This window comes from Hippichthys cyanospilos, chromosome 20 (assembly GCF_059441005.1).
Source record: "Hippichthys cyanospilos isolate Australia breed blue-spotted pipefish chromosome 20, RoL_Hcya_1.0, whole genome shotgun sequence".
NCBI classification, from domain to species: domain Eukaryota; kingdom Metazoa; phylum Chordata; class Actinopteri; order Syngnathiformes; family Syngnathidae; genus Hippichthys; species Hippichthys cyanospilos.
Window position 1 is genome coordinate 15,447,319 of NC_142388.1, and position 16,544 is coordinate 15,463,862.

General features: G+C 44.6%; 1 protein-coding gene across 3 annotated transcripts in view; it reads right to left on the reverse strand.

Moving 5' to 3' along the window:
* Positions 1-516: 516 nt before the first annotated feature.
* gopc (golgi-associated PDZ and coiled-coil motif containing) overlaps positions 517-16,544 on the reverse strand; it is a 35,449-nt gene continuing 19,421 nt past the window's right edge. For 2 of the 3 annotated variants that reach the window (XM_088402660.1, XM_088402662.1), the window contains 6 exons: positions 15,657-15,832; positions 4,343-4,508; positions 4,169-4,264; positions 2,799-2,963; positions 2,562-2,733; positions 517-1,508 (listed from right to left, as the gene is read on the reverse strand). In XM_088402660.1, the coding sequence (XP_088258786.1) occupies positions 1,390-1,508; positions 2,562-2,733; positions 2,799-2,963; positions 4,169-4,264; positions 4,343-4,508; positions 15,657-15,832 (894 nt within the window). In that variant the 3' untranslated portion in view covers positions 517-1,389. The remainder of the gene's footprint in view (positions 1,509-2,561; positions 2,734-2,798; positions 2,964-4,168; positions 4,265-4,342; positions 4,509-15,656; positions 15,833-16,544) is intronic. The other variant, XM_088402661.1, reaches the window with a different exon arrangement.

A 16,544-nucleotide genomic window follows, 5' to 3' on the forward strand; every position in this document is an offset into this window, starting at 1 on the left:
CTCCCACACCCGAGTTTTTGTCTTGGCGACCGCCAAAGCTGCACTTCGCTTGGCCAGCCAGTACCTCTCAGTACTCCTCCTTCAGCTTGACGGCATCCCTTACCGCTGGTGTCCACCAGCGGGTTCGGGGATTGCCGCCACGACAGGCACCGACCACCTTAAGGCCACAACTCTGATCAGCCGCCTCGACAATGGAAGCGCGAAACATGGTCCATCGACAATATTGTCGATGAAGTTGGCAACTGTGGAGGGTGAACGAAAGTTGAAAAGTTGACGGGGCGGCAGACGCTGCTGACGGAACGACAATCACTTTTCAGCGTGAAAAAAAAATGTCAGACTGACGATGACGTAAGGGGAGCTTGGCACCAACGACCGGCAAAAAAATATTAGTTGCCCACCTCTGCTTAATTCCACTGTACACCCAAAATACATTACCTCGTACGAAGGCTTGTTGTGAAGGTTCATTACATCTCCAAAGTTTATGAAACAGTCACAAAGTAGTAAGCCCACCGGAAGAATAATTTAAATCTTTGTCACTTTAATATAAGATTTTAACAGGAAATGTGGTACTGTCAGGGCTGGCAAAGGAAAGCAAAGCTCTAACAGGTTTCTGGAGGAAGATAATATTTGGTGGTTCCGTCATAAAAGGGCTTGATAGAAAGTGATTTGGACAACAAGAATGGAACATTTCCAAGTGACACTGTGTAGAATTTAGTTCCATCTACTGGTGAACTAAACAGAATGCAAAGATATTGAAGCACGCACACTACGAGAAAAAAGAATCATCACTACACAAAGTGCTTCTCTTTCAGGTATCTATTGCAGGCGCAAGCGCAACCTGTGTAGGATATCGATTACAAGAACTACGATTATTTAAAAAAAATTGACATTTTTTTGCATGTCATTGAGCTTGGCTGTGTGTTTTTAAAAAAAAAATTGTCCGCCACTAGATGATGCTAAATCTTACACACTGTCCCTTTAAAAGCCTGTCCTTCAATACTACAGCATGAGGACACATGTTTGTTTATTCCTTTAGCCACTACTCAGTCCACCAATAAAAGTTTGCATGGTTGCACACCTCCATACTGCAAAACTTTTTCAATGAGTGCAAATCCAGCTCAAAACACCATTGGCCAAGTTCACAAGCTGGAAAATTGAGTCCAAAACTTGCAGACTGTAAATAAGTTAGCATATGTTACTATTGACAACATTTTCCTCCTCTTGCTCTTACCACCAAATCATTGCCATGAGCCCACTCAATAACACCGGATCTCAGTAATAGAAGATGTACAAGAAAAAAAAAAGGGAAAAAAAAAACATTTTGTCAGACATTTGGTATTGGAAAAAGGACTTGCACAACAAAATTTTGATTAGTGCGGCAAAATGATCTTAAAAAGAACCATGAGTGTCGGAAGGCTTGGAGGGTGCTTCTTCTGATGGCGCTTCACTGGTGAGTCCAGGATCCCCATTTTCGGACCCATTGTTCAGTGACATATTCTCCAGACCTGCTGGAGAGTACAACAAGGAATCACATAATCACTTGTAGATGATCCTTATAATTCCACATCCATCTTACAATTATTTTGAAATACTTACACCTTAGATATCTTAAGAGCACCTTAAGATAGCTTCCTTTCTTCTTTCATTAAAAATAATGTGCTAACAACCTCGGCTAACACGAGTTGCCTGTTAGCTGCAAGTAACGCACAGGATGCTAACTACCACAGACTGCCTTTAGCCTAGCTCGTCCCATTAGTGTAATTACTAGGGGTGGGAATCTTTGGCTGTCTCACGATTCGATTACGATTTTGGGGTCGCCGATTCGACTCAGAATCAAATTTAAATTCTCAATGATTTGATTCAAAATTATTCGTTTCGATTACTTAATTATTTCTGGTTCAATCTGCATAATTACAAAGTATCCTACTATGTGGGTAATTTTTGCAAGACATAATAACAAAGGGAGATAAAAGGGAGGGTATTTTTTTTAAGTTTTGATTTGTAAGGATTTGTCCACAAAAATAGCATGTTGACCACTGCTATTTTTAAGCTAACTATAAACTATAGCTTTTATAGTATAAAATAAGATGAAAAAAAAGAACAAGATATACTGTCATTTCATATTCAAAAAATATTATTTTATTAATATATTCATTAATATTATCATATTTTCAAACTGTTACCCAAATGAAAACTACAGATATTTACCATTTATGATAAACAAGATATATAAATGAACTTTTTCAAGTGAGCAGCTAAGTGGATAGAGCGGTAAGGTAAGGGGAAAATGTCGGGAGCATTATCAGTCACAATTGTAACAATTCAATTCGCAATAATGATTAAATTCGATTTTTTTGCACACACCCCCGTAATTACAATAAGTAAGAATACATCAGATAGAGAAATGCACATCTGTGCATCATAACTCAGTTTATGCCATCAAAAACAATTTCTAATCTTTAGGTTACCATTTAAAAGACCCACCCATATTTTTGGCTTCCATTTTTGGGAAAAAAAGTGTACTATATTAAGAGATTTACGGTAACTGATTGGAAACATACCCTGTAAAGATGCAACTGTTGAGTTGCCACTGGGTGGCGGTGCACTGTTCTCCTCCAGCTCATCCAGGTAGAGTCTGTAACGATGTCCGTTGTCGTCTTCATATTCTACGTTCTCGTCGTCGCTGTCCACCTCTGGGGCCACGTACACAACTTCAAACTCTATCTGTCCTGACTGGTATGAACAAGGAAGACACTTACAGCATTGTACAGAGGTGGCTGCGTACATGCATCAAGTACCTGTTGGGATAGAATCGTGACAGCTTCCTTGTGTTTAGCATCACGCAAATTGATGCTGTTGACGGCCAAAATGGCGTCTCCAACATGTAAGCCTCCACATCTGTCGGCAGGCTGACTTGGGTGTATCTCTGAGATGAGAATAGGAACACCATGCTCCTTTCCTCCCTGTGAACACACATGTATTTGCTCAGCAATAGAATTCATCCAAAAAAACACTAGGAAGCGGCATTCTACAAGAGCATAACACTTTGTACAGTCATGGTCAACAGTTTTGAGAATGACAACGACGATTAATTTTCACAAAGTCACGTGTTTCTATGATATAATGAAATACAGTTAGAAGCATTTCATAAGTATCAAAAGCTTTTATTGAGAATTACACAGAATTCCTGCACTAAATCAATATTTGGAGTGCTGCCCCTTCTTTTTCAAGACTTCTGCAATTCTTCCTGGCTGCTGTCACAACTTCTGTACCAAATCCTGGCTGACGGCATTCTTGCATAATCAAAGCTTGGAGTTTGTCAGAATTTGTGGGTTTTTGATTTTCCACCTGCCTCTTGATTGAACGCAAGTTCTTAATGGGATTAAGATCCGGGGAGTTTCCTGGTCAAGGGCCCAAAATCTTCATGTTCTGTTCCCTGAGCCAATTTGTTATGCCTTTTGCTTTATGGCAAGGTGCTCCATCATGCTGGAAAAGGCATTCTTCATCACCAAACTATCCAAGGACAGTTGGGAGGAGTTGCTCTCTGAGAACATTCTGGTATCATTCTTCATTCATGGCTGTGTTTTCAAAAAGTGACCATGACTATCTGAAACACCAAATAGCTCCTCCCATTTCAACATATGGCGGGTGTTTTTTTCCTCATCATCATCTCTCCGGACATGCTTGTTACTCTTCTATATCTTCCTTTACATTAGCGTCAAAGTCTGCCAAAAAATATATTTTCCACGCAGCCTTGTTGACAACAAAGATCCAATTAGGTGGCGTTTGAGAAAAGTGTATTTTCGCGATGTCCGTGTGCAAATACACTAAAACGGATAGATATACACAATATCGAATTAGGGGTATGTTGAAACAGTTGTAAATGACATATTACGCATTTTGCATTTGATTTAATGTTAAAACACAGGTGTGGAAAAACTTGGGTGTTTTGAGTTATGTGGTGCTTCCCAATATGGGGGTTGAAAATGAGGAAAAATAAAACCTCGATTTGTCCTTGGAAAACTACGGTAAATCAATGTGAATACTTTCTGAACAATTCCTTTTTCCACGTTCAAAACGATTAGAACAGAAAACAACATTCTTTTATTTCATTTAGTGGGAGAACTAATTGTAATACAATTCAAATGATTTGATTCTGAGTGCTCACCGTGATAGAGATGCCCAAACCCTCATGGTCCTCTTTGACCAGTGACACTTTCCTGATCGGACCAACTCCTTGAGTTTTCTTCAGCATGTCTGGATCCTATGACAATAAAGAAATGAGCAACTGAATTGCAATTCAAATTAGCATCAAAACAGAAGGTTGTATTTTGACACCCACATGCCCAACTGGTGACGGAAGTGGCTTCTTGGGATCATTACGCCCCTTGCATGCTCGGATGACAGTTTTGTGGCGGTGAAGGTGGATCTCAGCCTCCAGTTGGTTCCACAACTTGTCATGTGCTGGCCCTTTCATGTCACGGCCCAATAGCTGGATTTGTTGAACCCTAGGTGAGAAAACACCCAATTGTGTTCTTCATGTAAATGATGCCGAATTGGGGCTTGGAGGAAGAAGCCCGTAAACCCAATTCTGGCATTACTTGACTGGATCCCTCACCTCTTAAAAGTCGATTAAAGATAACTTCACTTGTTTTTAAAATTTTTAATGGTTTTGCTTCACTTTTTGTGGCTTGAGTTCCTCCGCCCCTATGAACCAACAGTTACGTATGTAACAGTGGTTCTATTAGCACCGGATGACCACCAGATGCGGTGCTAAAAGCAACCCAAGACGAGAATGTATACTATCAAGAACATAATGTCTATGACACCGGGGACATATATAAGGCAGCGTCACCCGGTAGTCTGTCCCTCAGAACCTACTCGTGCGAACAATGCAGAGACAAGGAATCTGAGTGACAAATAACTCTGGCAGTCATCCGGGGCTCATAGAACTGCTGCTACATACGTTAACTGCCGTTCTATTTCGCCCATCCAGACGGCCAGAGGCGATGCTAAAAGCATGGAATGACGAATAACAGCGAGGTCACGAGAAGACCCAGGCACTCACCTCAACCTCACATAGCCGCCCAAAAGGAGCCTAGGACTATAGACAGAGGATGGAGGGCAGAGACATCCACACAGTAAGACCAGGCAAAAATGCCAGGCGATGACCAGGAAGCAGCAGCACAAACATCCACCAAGGGAACCCCTTTCAGTACATCCCAAGAAGTCGCTACACTCCTAGTAGAATGGGCGCAAACTCCCAAAGGCAAATGCTCCAAAGTCCCGCACGCATGCGTGATCACATTAACGATTGAGTAAGAGAAATGTTGTTTGGAAAGAGGGGAGCCCTTGGAAGGTCCCCCGTACGAAACGAAAAGCTGAGACAACTTACAAAACGACGCAGCAGCATCCACATAAAAACGCAGTGCCTGCACAGGGACAAGACGTCGGAAGAGGTTCCTGGAGCACAAAACGAGCTATGCGCTTAGGTCTGAAAGCGGCATTCGGCCACAGAATGACCACTGCTCCATTAGGGTGCCACTTGATGCAGGAAGGGCTGACAGACAGGGCATGCCATTCCCCAACTTGTTTGGCCGAGACAACGGAGAGCCAAATACAGCCTTCAGAGAAACAGACCTGAGAGGCACCTCAAACAGGGGTTCAAAAGGAGGCCGGCACAAGGAGGCAAGCACCACATACAGGTCCCAGGTCCCCAGGCAGGGCCACATGGCGCACTGTAGGGCCGGAGACACCGGGCCCCTTTCATTGTGAGAGGAGAGGGGAGGGGAGCAAGCTTGCTGTGCACTTCACGGTAGATCCAGAAAAAAGAGCATTGCTGAGAACTTTCACTTTTCTCGGATGTGACAGAGCCAATATTTTCACCGACAGCACCTTTCTTTGCGGCAATACTCGCCTGCCAAAAAATAAAAGTTTCAATGTCGCAATCGAGTGGCAGAGACTGTGCTAAATATTGTGCTAACTATCGTTAGCTTACCACAGTAACTACGGTTCAACAGCTGTTAAGTGAAGCAAACGCTGCACATACCAGTTGTCCCAAGTTCTCGCTTCCGCCTTTCAACAAGCCAGGTGAGGGCTCTTGCTTGGCTCTGTTTTGTATTGAAAGCTCAGCTGGCTGTGTTGGATCGCTCCCGGTGACCGCAAAGTGGCCGCCATGATTCATTCCTGCCCCCTGCGTGAGCCGTTGAATGTTCCCAAAGTTGATTGGCTGTGTCGACTCAAAACGCGGAAAAAGTAAATAAAAAATAACTTCACTCGAAAGGCGCTTCTCGTGACCGCGCGCGGCCATTTGCGTCGCTCCATTCGCGTCCATCACGACGCCCGACGTGCATTCGCGCCCAGTCACGCGAACTCCATTGACTACAATACAAAACGGTCCGCTTGTTCGCCTGGTTCGTGTTCGGTGCACGCGTACCGTTAAACTAAATCATCTCCAAAACATTATTTTGTGTGCAGCCCACGCGGCCCGGTACCAGTTGATCCACGGACCGGTACCGGTCCGCGGACCGGGGGTTGAAGACCACTGGTATAGGAGACAAAACGGCCAAGGGTGCGTCAGGGCATCTTGTCCCAGTGGACTGCTGGCTTCCATCAGAGAGAAATAAAGGGGACAGTGAGTTGACTCATGCGTGGCAAAAAGGTCGACGCAATCTCCAGGTGCAGATGCTACTCCCCTGGCGCCAGACAATGAGTCCGCTACCTGATTTAGGACACACGGAAAGTAGGCTGTCCGCAGACTGGCTAGGTGGGCCGGAGCCCTTTAAAGAGGGGCTCGATCGACCAACAGCAGTCTGATGGACTTGGTACCCCCCTGATGATTGCTATGGAAAACTGTCAAGGTATTCTCCAACCGCAAAAGAACGTGCCGACCCCTAAGGAATGGCAGAAAGTGGATGAGCGCCAGATGCAGAGCCCCAAGTTCCAGGACATTGGTCTTCAGCGGATACCGCAGACCACATCAAAGTCCCTGAGCGAACCTGTGCTGCCAATCGGCATACCAGATAGAGAAACTGGCATCCGTGGATACAACTTCCCGGCACCACTTCTAGCCGAACGCCTGCGACCACAAAATCACAATGGCGCCACGGGGCCAATGCGAGAAGACAGCAACGAGACACCCCCCTGGGCATCGGTGCCAATGTCTCTTGGCATCCATCAACCACATCTGTGGGGAACAAACGTGTTGGAGCCCCAGAGGAACCATCGCAGTGAGAGAAGTTAACTTGCCCAGCAGGCGTAAAAAATTTCCGAAAGGAAGGCGCCTGTTTAGGCGACAATCCCCCAGGTCAGGCAAAACGTCATTCACTCGCTGAAGTGAAGGGCGGGCCAGCATGGCCACGGAGTCCAGTGACACCCCAGCAAAGGGATCATCCAGATCATCCAGGTACGAGAGAACTTTCATGACCTGCAGGGAAACAAGGGCCCCCTTCACGAAATGAGTGAACACCCTTGGTGAGAGTGACAGGCCGAGCGGAAGCACATGGAACTTCCAGTGGGCACCCCTGTAAGCAAAGCGCAGAAAACGCCTGTAACGAGGCACAATGGGGACATGAAAGTAAGCGTCTGTCAGATCGACTGACGCAAACCATTCGCCGAGACCCAACTGACCACAAAACATCGGACATTGTTTGCATGCGAAATGGTAGTCTCTTGAGGTAACGATTGACCTCTCTCTCAAGTCCAAAATGGGGTGAACACCACCTGTTTTCTTTGGGATTAGGAAGAAAGGGGAATTAAAAAAAAAACCCTAGTCAGACTTGGAAGGAAAACAGGCTTGATGGCCCCTTTGGCCAGGAGAGTAGTGAGCCTCTGACCGAAGGGCCAAGGTCTTTGGCGATAATGGTCTCCCGGACCCAACATTGTATGGGGGGCCGGCACCATAACTGCAATCTGTACCAGGTCCGACCGCAAAGCATACCACAGCCTGAGCCGCTGAGGGGAAAAACTCCCGATGGCCAGCCCCAACACCTCAGTCCTGCGACCGACAGAGTTGCGGGGCGAGGTGGAGGGGCAACCACCCAGGGTCTACCGCTAAGCAGCTGAAAAACAGAGCGAAATCCACCAGTGGGGCAAACGGCTCTCACAGCAGGCACGCGGGCCGAAGGGCGAGTGGCCAGAGGCGGGAAACTGAGGAGGACCAGAAATGGCCGAAGCTTTTGAAGCTGCTCGGGGAGCTGCACACGGGCCTTACGACCCCGAGCGACCGAAAAACGTCCCAAGGACTACCGGGAAGTCCAGCAAAGTACACTTGGAGGACTCAGTTAAGGAGGACTAAGACAACCACAGAAGACGGTGCGAACGCACCAAGTAGGACATCGCCCGCCCGTGGTCCCTTGTCATAAGAGCAAAAGCATGTAGACAGGCCTCACCAAACTACAAAACCGACTCAGTATCTCCTTTCCGCACCACAGGCATGGCAGCGAATAACAGGTGCGAGACAGAGTTGCCAATGCAAGCCGAGCACGCACAAACATTACAGGCCCTTGTAACGAGGTCATCCGCAATGCAACATTGTACGTTAGGACGACACCGCGTACGCCGAGCAAGTTCGTCTGGCGACAAGAGCAAGGAAGCGACATCCTCCTCCACAACAGGCATGCAGACCAACCCAATGTTATCATCCTGCAACGGCGCCAATGTACGCCCTCAGAAGTAAAGCGGGAAAAATGCCCACACTGTGGGACAGTGAAGGCAGCAGAAGGGTGGCCACGCCCGAAAAAGGGATTTGTCTGGGGAGACTGGGGACAAGGAATGTCCACCTGAAGCTCCCGCAAGGCAGAGCGTAAAAGGGACACAAGTGAATCTGAATCACCCAATTCGGTGAGCGACAAGCTGCCCTCAGGAGGAGGAGAATCAATCAAACTCACGGAAGCATGAATCTGAAGCAGACAAAGAAATGGCATTAACATCCTTGTTCAGGTCCGGTGCAACAGCGCCTTGAAAAGAGGACTGCTCACCGGAAGCCAAGGCACTCAGATGGAGGCGCTCCTTCAACAGTGCAGACATCCCTTCCAATTGGGAACACAAAAAGTCAATGGCCTACTGTGAAGGGAATCATAAATTAGGTTGTTATCATTATGTGCTTATTTCATTGTTACCCATTTATGCAATCCTAGTTCATTTTGACCCTGTCCTTAGATAGAGCTGTTGACGCACGAAAGTGTGAGCCAGGACCTTGGCCCAGCTGCCGGTGGCGCCCGGCTGGCTCTTTTGTTGTGTCTTGTTGTGTCCTGTAATCTGCTATGCTTTTGCTCAATAAAAGCCAGGGGGGGACGGCTGGGCAGTGAAATTAGCGTTGGAAGACCCACGAGTTCATTTGCCCAAGCTTTTTTCCCTATGCTCTTGGCTGGTCTGAGTTACTCTTTTTGCTGTTTAAGCAGCTAGGCTTGTCCTAGTCTTTTTTTCTGAGATTTCTCTGACACCTACTGCTGGCCTACATCGTAACCCCGATTAGAGGAGGAAGCAGGCGGAGGTAGCTAGGCAGAGCGGTGTTTCACGCCTCGTCTGCGAACAGGCGGCAAGGAGACTGCCAACTCAACAGGAGGGGAAATGGTCATAGCCTTGTAGCTTGTTGAACTCCATAGAACCGGTCACATCGAGATCGTGTTCAAAGCGCAAGCGACGTGGCACAGGAATGGGGCGAGGACGGATGACAGATGCAGCTGCCACATCAAAAGGGGTCATATTGAGACCTCTATAGAAAAAAAGTCATACAGAAACATCTTTTCAGTGTAAGTTACATAACAGCATCCCCTGTCAAAGCTCCCAGAAGGGGAAGGAAAAACTCAAAAACCCCAATTAGGGGAAAATCAGAAACCTCCAGAAGGAACCACAGGTGGGAGGAGCCCCCTTCCAGGCCCACAGGTTGAAGTGGATGCTACATGTACCAAATACAGACATACACATAAACAATGTAGATTACAGAAAACATATTGTGCTATATAGTGCAGTGATGTTTTGACAGCAGGCAAAGCCATTGGGCAGGAACCATCCCACATTCCAACCAAGTGGACCACAGACGGCCGATCTCCTAACCCACGATAGTCGATCAGCGCAGGAGACAAATGGAGGGGTCAGGTCAACCCCCACCATCTAGCTAGCCCCCTCTCCGAGGCGGAAGAGGGGGGCAGGTAAAAGGAAAAAAGAAGAAAGCTGCAGACAGGCTCAATTAACGAAATGCTTTTGTTGATAAATGTGTTTTGTCGGGATTTGAAGATTTCTACTGAGGTGGCTGCGCAAACTTCCATAGGTAGGGCATTCCATAGTACTGGCGCGCGAATGGAAAATGCCCTTGATCCCGCGGACTTCTTTTTAGCCCGTGGGGTCGATAGGAAACCGGCATTTTGTGATCCAAGTTGTCGGGACGGAACATATGATGATACTAAGTCGACGAGATAGGAAGGAGCTAAACCGTGTAAAATTTTATAAGTAATTAACAGCACCTTAAAATCAAATGTCACGTGTATTGGAAGCCAATGCTGGTCAGCTGGAATCGGAGTAATATAATCGAACTTTCTCGTCCTTGTCAATAGTCTCGCTGCTGCATTCTGTACAGAATGCAGGCTTTTAATGTAGGACATGGGAAGTCCAGAAAACAAAACGTTACAATAGTCTAGGTGCAACGTAACAAATGCATGAATTAATGTTTCTGCATCGCTAAGAGAAAGAATAGGGCGAATTTTAACTATATTGCGGAGGTCAAAAAACGCCGTTCTTGTCATGTTATTAATATGTGTTCGAAAGGAGAGAGTTGAGTCAAATATCACGCAGAGATTTTTTGCAGAAATACATTGGGAAATAATACAGTTTTCCAGGTTCAACGTGGTATTAATCAAGTGCTGATGATGAGCAGGGCTAATAATTTACATCTCTGTTTTACTAGGGTTGAGAAGCAGAAAATTGGAAGACATCCATTGTTTAATCTCGGCAAGGCAGGCCTCCAGTTTACTGCACTTGCACGGATCTGTTATTTCTAAGGGCATATAGATAAGCATAAGAGACACTATGCGTCCTTCCCAGGATGTAAGATTTGAACAAAGAAAGTGCTGATCCCGAGATACCAACACATGATTTAAGATATTCTATAAGAATATGATGATCAATAGTGTCAAATGCGGCACTAAGATCAAGCAATAATAATATTGATGAGATGTTTGAATCCATGGCTAAGAGAAGATCATTCGTCACTTTTACAAGGGCTGTCTCAGTTGAGTAGTTGGCCCTAAAACCTGACTGAAGTTCAAATCTATTGTTGTCTATCATAAAATCGCTAAGCCAGAGGAGAGTGACAGGTTGATAATATTCAAGACAGATGACCCTAAAACCGGGAATAAGTCTTTCACGAGTTTGCCTGGAAGCAGGTCGAGCATGCAGGACGTCGGCTTTGCTGCATTAACCAGGTGTGTAAGACACTCCAGGGATACTAAATCAAACTGGGACAGGGTAACCAGACTTTCTTGAACCTGACTGTCTGAACTCGTGTGCTGAATGGAGGGAACTATGATTAATCTGCTGCTGTTGCGTTAGCTGTGTCAAATAAATATTTTGGGTTGTTTTTATCAAGACTAATCATTTTGGAAAAGTAATTTGTTTTTGCTAACCTAAGAGCCTCTTTATATTTCAGCAAGCTATCGCACCGGGCCTGATGGAAAACCTAGAGTTTAGTTGTTCGCCATTTGCGCTCAAGTTGTGTACTTCCTGAATCAAAGCAACGGCAGCAATGTTGAAAAAGATTTTGTGACCGGCGGATCTGCTCCGTTTGGCCTCGCCGGCATCCTGTCTGGTGCCGCGACCTGCTTCTACGCCTTTGTTGGCTAATTATTCAGTACTACCACTTACATAAGATGGCGGCGCGTGTATACGGAGCGGCCACTCGCTCTCCCGACAATGCGTTGTCTTGTGTACATGTAAAACGCAGAGGATAGTGAGAAACGCTATTTCGATTCCTTTGTATGTTAAGCACATGTGAAGAAATTGACAATAAACTTGACTTTGACTTTGACTTAACTTTACACATATGCGTTTCATCCGTATACCATGGAGTGTGCCGCTTCGGACGAGTTTTAAGTTTCAGCGGCGCAATAGAGTTTAGGGAATTTAAAAGAACCGTATTAAAATCATTTGCGAGCTTATCGACTGAACCAGTGAAAGACGGAAAGGCAGCTGTTGCGGAAGGCAGTAATTTAGAAAGTGCAGCAGTGGTTGATGAGTTAATATCACGGCTCTTAAAGCCTAGGTTGTGGACAATAAGACCACACTGAGCCAGGACTTCAAATGTTATAAGATAATGATCAGACATAGCGTTGGTATACGGCAAAATTGTGACATTTGAGGCAGTTAGGCCACGGGTTAACACTAAGTCTAAGATATTACCATTCCGGTGTGTCGCTGCTTTTATTATTTGTGTAAAACCAAATGCATCGATTATTGCTTGAAATGCTACAGTAAGTGGCTCCAATGGGGAGTTCATATGAATATTGAAGTCACCCATAATTCATATATTATCTGTGTGAGTTATTAAGTCAGCCATAAGTTCAGGGAATTCATCTAAGAATCCAGAGTATGGACCGGGAGGACGGTAAATAACTACCACATAGAATGGTGGTGAGGTGCTCGATCGCATAACGAGAGCCTCAAATGTCTTGAAGGTGTGATTAGTGCTCGTGCTAAGTTTAAGATCAGATTCTGAAATTAGGGCGACACCTCCTCCTTTTTTACAAGGACGGGCAACATGTGAGCCCACAAAGTTTGGGGGTGAGGCCTCATTTAATGATGAGAATTCATTTGGTTTTAGCCAGGTTTCGCAGAGACCAAGCACTTTAAGATAGTGATCTGTAATAAGATCATTTACAAGAAGGGCTTTTGAGGGGAGTGACCTAATATTTATGAAGCCAAATTTAAACTGGGAAATTTTTCCTGGACTATTCTGAGTCTTCATGTTGGTAGTACTAATACTAACAAGATTTTTATGGCTGGAGCTTGGTTTGTATTTTGAGTAATTAAAACCTCGTCGCAATGTTGGTAAAATAGGAATTCGATTGTTGACGGCTACAGCGCACACATTAATATTAATATTCCGCCTAGGTACAATGTCACTAGTCTTACCGATTAAGGAGGCACGGCTATTTTCCTTAATCAACACCACCTCAGCAGAAATCTTATCATTAGGGCATTCATCATTAGGTATTGAAACAGTGTGTGGATTGCAGTGACCTAACTATGCTATGTGTGTTGTAGCAGTCCAGTCTAGTGCCGGTTAACTCTAGCCTTCACGACTCCACACCCGCTCTAGCAGGCTCGCTACTCGCCTGCGACCCGACATACTCTAATGTGAGAAGTCATGGAAGGCTCAAACAGTAATCTATGTTTCTAGAAAGAGTGATGGCGCCTTCCCAGTTAGGGTGAAGGCCATCCATCTTTAGCAGGTCGGGCCAGCCCCAGAAAGAGGGCCACTTATCTACAAACTGGAAACCCTGCTCTCTACAGAAACTAGCCATCCACCGGTTAAGTGAGAAAAATCTGCTAAACCTCTCATCATTGCCTCTCACAGGCAGAGGGCCTGCACATGCACATGTCAGGCCGTGAACACCATGAAAGGCACGCGCAACCAGGTATCAACGGCGAAGTAGTAAACAACAAAAAAACGGCGAAAATCACAAAAGAAAAAAACACCAGAAAGCGATAGCACGCAAATAAAAGAACGAAACTCACCCCGTGAAGCAAAGCCACAGCAAGCGTTGCGCAAACCAAACGAAGATAAACCAACATTTCTAGGTTTTCATCTTTTAATGAAGATAACATGCAAACAATGACAGAAGGGGGAGGAATAAGTCACTGAACCATCACATTTAATATTTTGTGCCCCCCCCCCTTTGGCAGCAGTAACTTCAACTAGATGCATCCTGTAGCTGCAGATCAGTCTGGCACATTGATCAGAACTAATCTTGACCCATTCTTTACAAAACTGCTGTACTTCAGATTCCTGGGATGTCTGGCATGAATCGCTGTCTTGAGGTCATGCCACAGCATCTCAATGGGGTTCAAGTCTGGACTTTGACTTGGCCACTGCAGAACATGTATCTTGTTCTTCTGAAACCATTCTGAAGTTGATTTACCTGTATGTTTTGGATCATTGTCTTGTTGCTGCATCCATCCTCTTTTAGCGTCAACTGACAGACGGCCTCATGTTTTCCTGCAAAACATCCTGATAAAATTTTGAATTCATTTTTCCACTAATGATTGCAGGGTTGTCCAGGCCCTGAGGTAGCAAAACAGACCCAAACCATGATGCACCCTCCAACATGCTTCATGGGGGGGTGACGTGTTGATGTTGGTGAACTGTTCCATTTTTCCTCCACACATGACGTTGTGTGTTCCTCCCAAACAATTCAACTTTGGTTTCATCAGCCCACAAAATATTTTGCAAAAACTTCTGGAGTGCCCAAGTCCCTTTTGGAGAACATTAAACGAGCAACAATGTTTTTTTTAGACAGCAGTGGCTTCCTCCGCGGAGTACTCCCATGAACACCATTCTTGGACAATATTTTACATATAGTTGATGCGTGCAGAGATATTGGACTGTGCCAGTGATTTATGTAAGTCTTTAGCAGACACTCAAGGGTTTGTTTTTACCTCTCTGAGTATTCTGCGCTGAACTCTTGGCATCATCTTTGGTGGACGGCCACTCCTTGGGAGAGAAGCAGCAGTGCCAAATTCTCTCCATTTGTAGACAACTTCTCTGACTGTCGACTGACGAACATCCAGACTTTTAGAGATGGTTTTGTATCCTTTGCCAGCTTTATACAAACCAACAATTCTTGATCGCAGGTCTTCAGACAGCTCCTTTGAGCGAACCATGGTGCACATCAGACAATGTTTCTCATCAAGACAATTCTTACCAGGTCTGTGTTTTATAGTGGGCAGGGACACTTTAAGCCACTCATCAGTGATTGAGCACACACCTGGCTTAAATTGTTTGGTAAAAATTGGTTTCGATTGCTCTTTCAGTATCCTTGGGAAGAGGGTTCATTTACTTATTCCGCCCCCTTCTGTCATCGTTTGCATGCTATCCTCATTAAAAGATGAAAACCTATAAATGTTTGGGTGGTTTTAGTTAAAGCAGACACTGTTGTTTCATCTGTGTGATTTTAACAAATATCAGATCACATTTGATGGTAATTTCATTCAGAAATGTGAGAAATTCCAAAAGGTACAGATACTTTTTCGTACCACTGTATATGTCCCGGGTGTATTATACATGACGTTTTTGATTAAATGCATTCTCGTCTTGCGCTTATGCTTATTCAGTGCTTTTATCACCTGGAGGGGTGAAATAAAACTCCCTTCAAAATAAATTCACCAAATAATACTCCTTGAGCATTTTCCATGATCAGTACCTCTCTTTCGAATGACCTCCCGCTAAACATTAAGACAACCCCCTTTCTGACCATTTTTAAAACTCAAAAACATTTTTATTCTTTGGCTTTCCACTCAGCATGAGGCTCGTAATTGTTTTATTGGTTTAAGGTATAGAGATTTTATCTTTTTCTCTATCTGGTATTTGTGTCTGATTTTTACTTTGTGTACAGCACTTTGTCAGCAACTATGGGAGTGCTCCATAAATAAAGTTGAGTTACCTGCCAGCAAGTTCCTTGTCCAAGTATTTGGCAGCCAGTCGTGCCCCGTACACCTCAGCCTGTAGTACTGCCATGTGTCGACGGAGAGCCTCATTTTCTTTCTTATGAAGTCTCATGTCAGCCTCAAGCCTCGCCACTGCCAATTTGTCCTTCTTGCTGGCCTCCAGCTCCTGTTGCTACAATGCAGAAATGAAGTATTGTAAGTGTTTTATGAACTGGCTGGAGTCTTCTGTTTTCCATTTGTGTAAAAATGCCAGGATTTGTGATGAAAAAAGTGAGATCTGAAGGTTCGATAACTCTTAATGTTGCTGTAGAGCTCATCTGACCATATTTGACAATTCCACAGTACAATATTGGTACCTTTTTAGAGTAATATAGAACAGCTAAACTTTGAGGCCCTGCTGGCAAATGTCATATAGGTTTTTACCTGTGTAAAGGTGATGTAATTTTCAGTTGACAGCAAGTAATAAAATGACCACCGAATGAGATGGATAAAAATGTGTGCATTTTGCTACTTAATTCATATTCCACATGATATGCGTATGTGTTTTGACTAATGGTGGAGAGCAGTGGTTCTCAAACTGGGGTTTGCGGATCCACTGGGGTCCATGGTCTAACTGTAGAGGGTTCGTGAAATGATTTGGGTTATTAAAAAAAAAAAAAACATATATACTGGTGTTAATTTTATTTTATTTTATATTAAATCGTGATTAATTTCATTTTATATTAAATCGTGAATGTAATCATGACCAATAAAGTCACCCAGTTTAACACATTTTTTAAAATTTAGTAATTTTGAAATTTGTCAAATGGATTGCCCACGAAATCCACGTCATCATCAACACGCTTGATTATTTAGTCACTAAATATTTGGCAGCAATTGGGGAA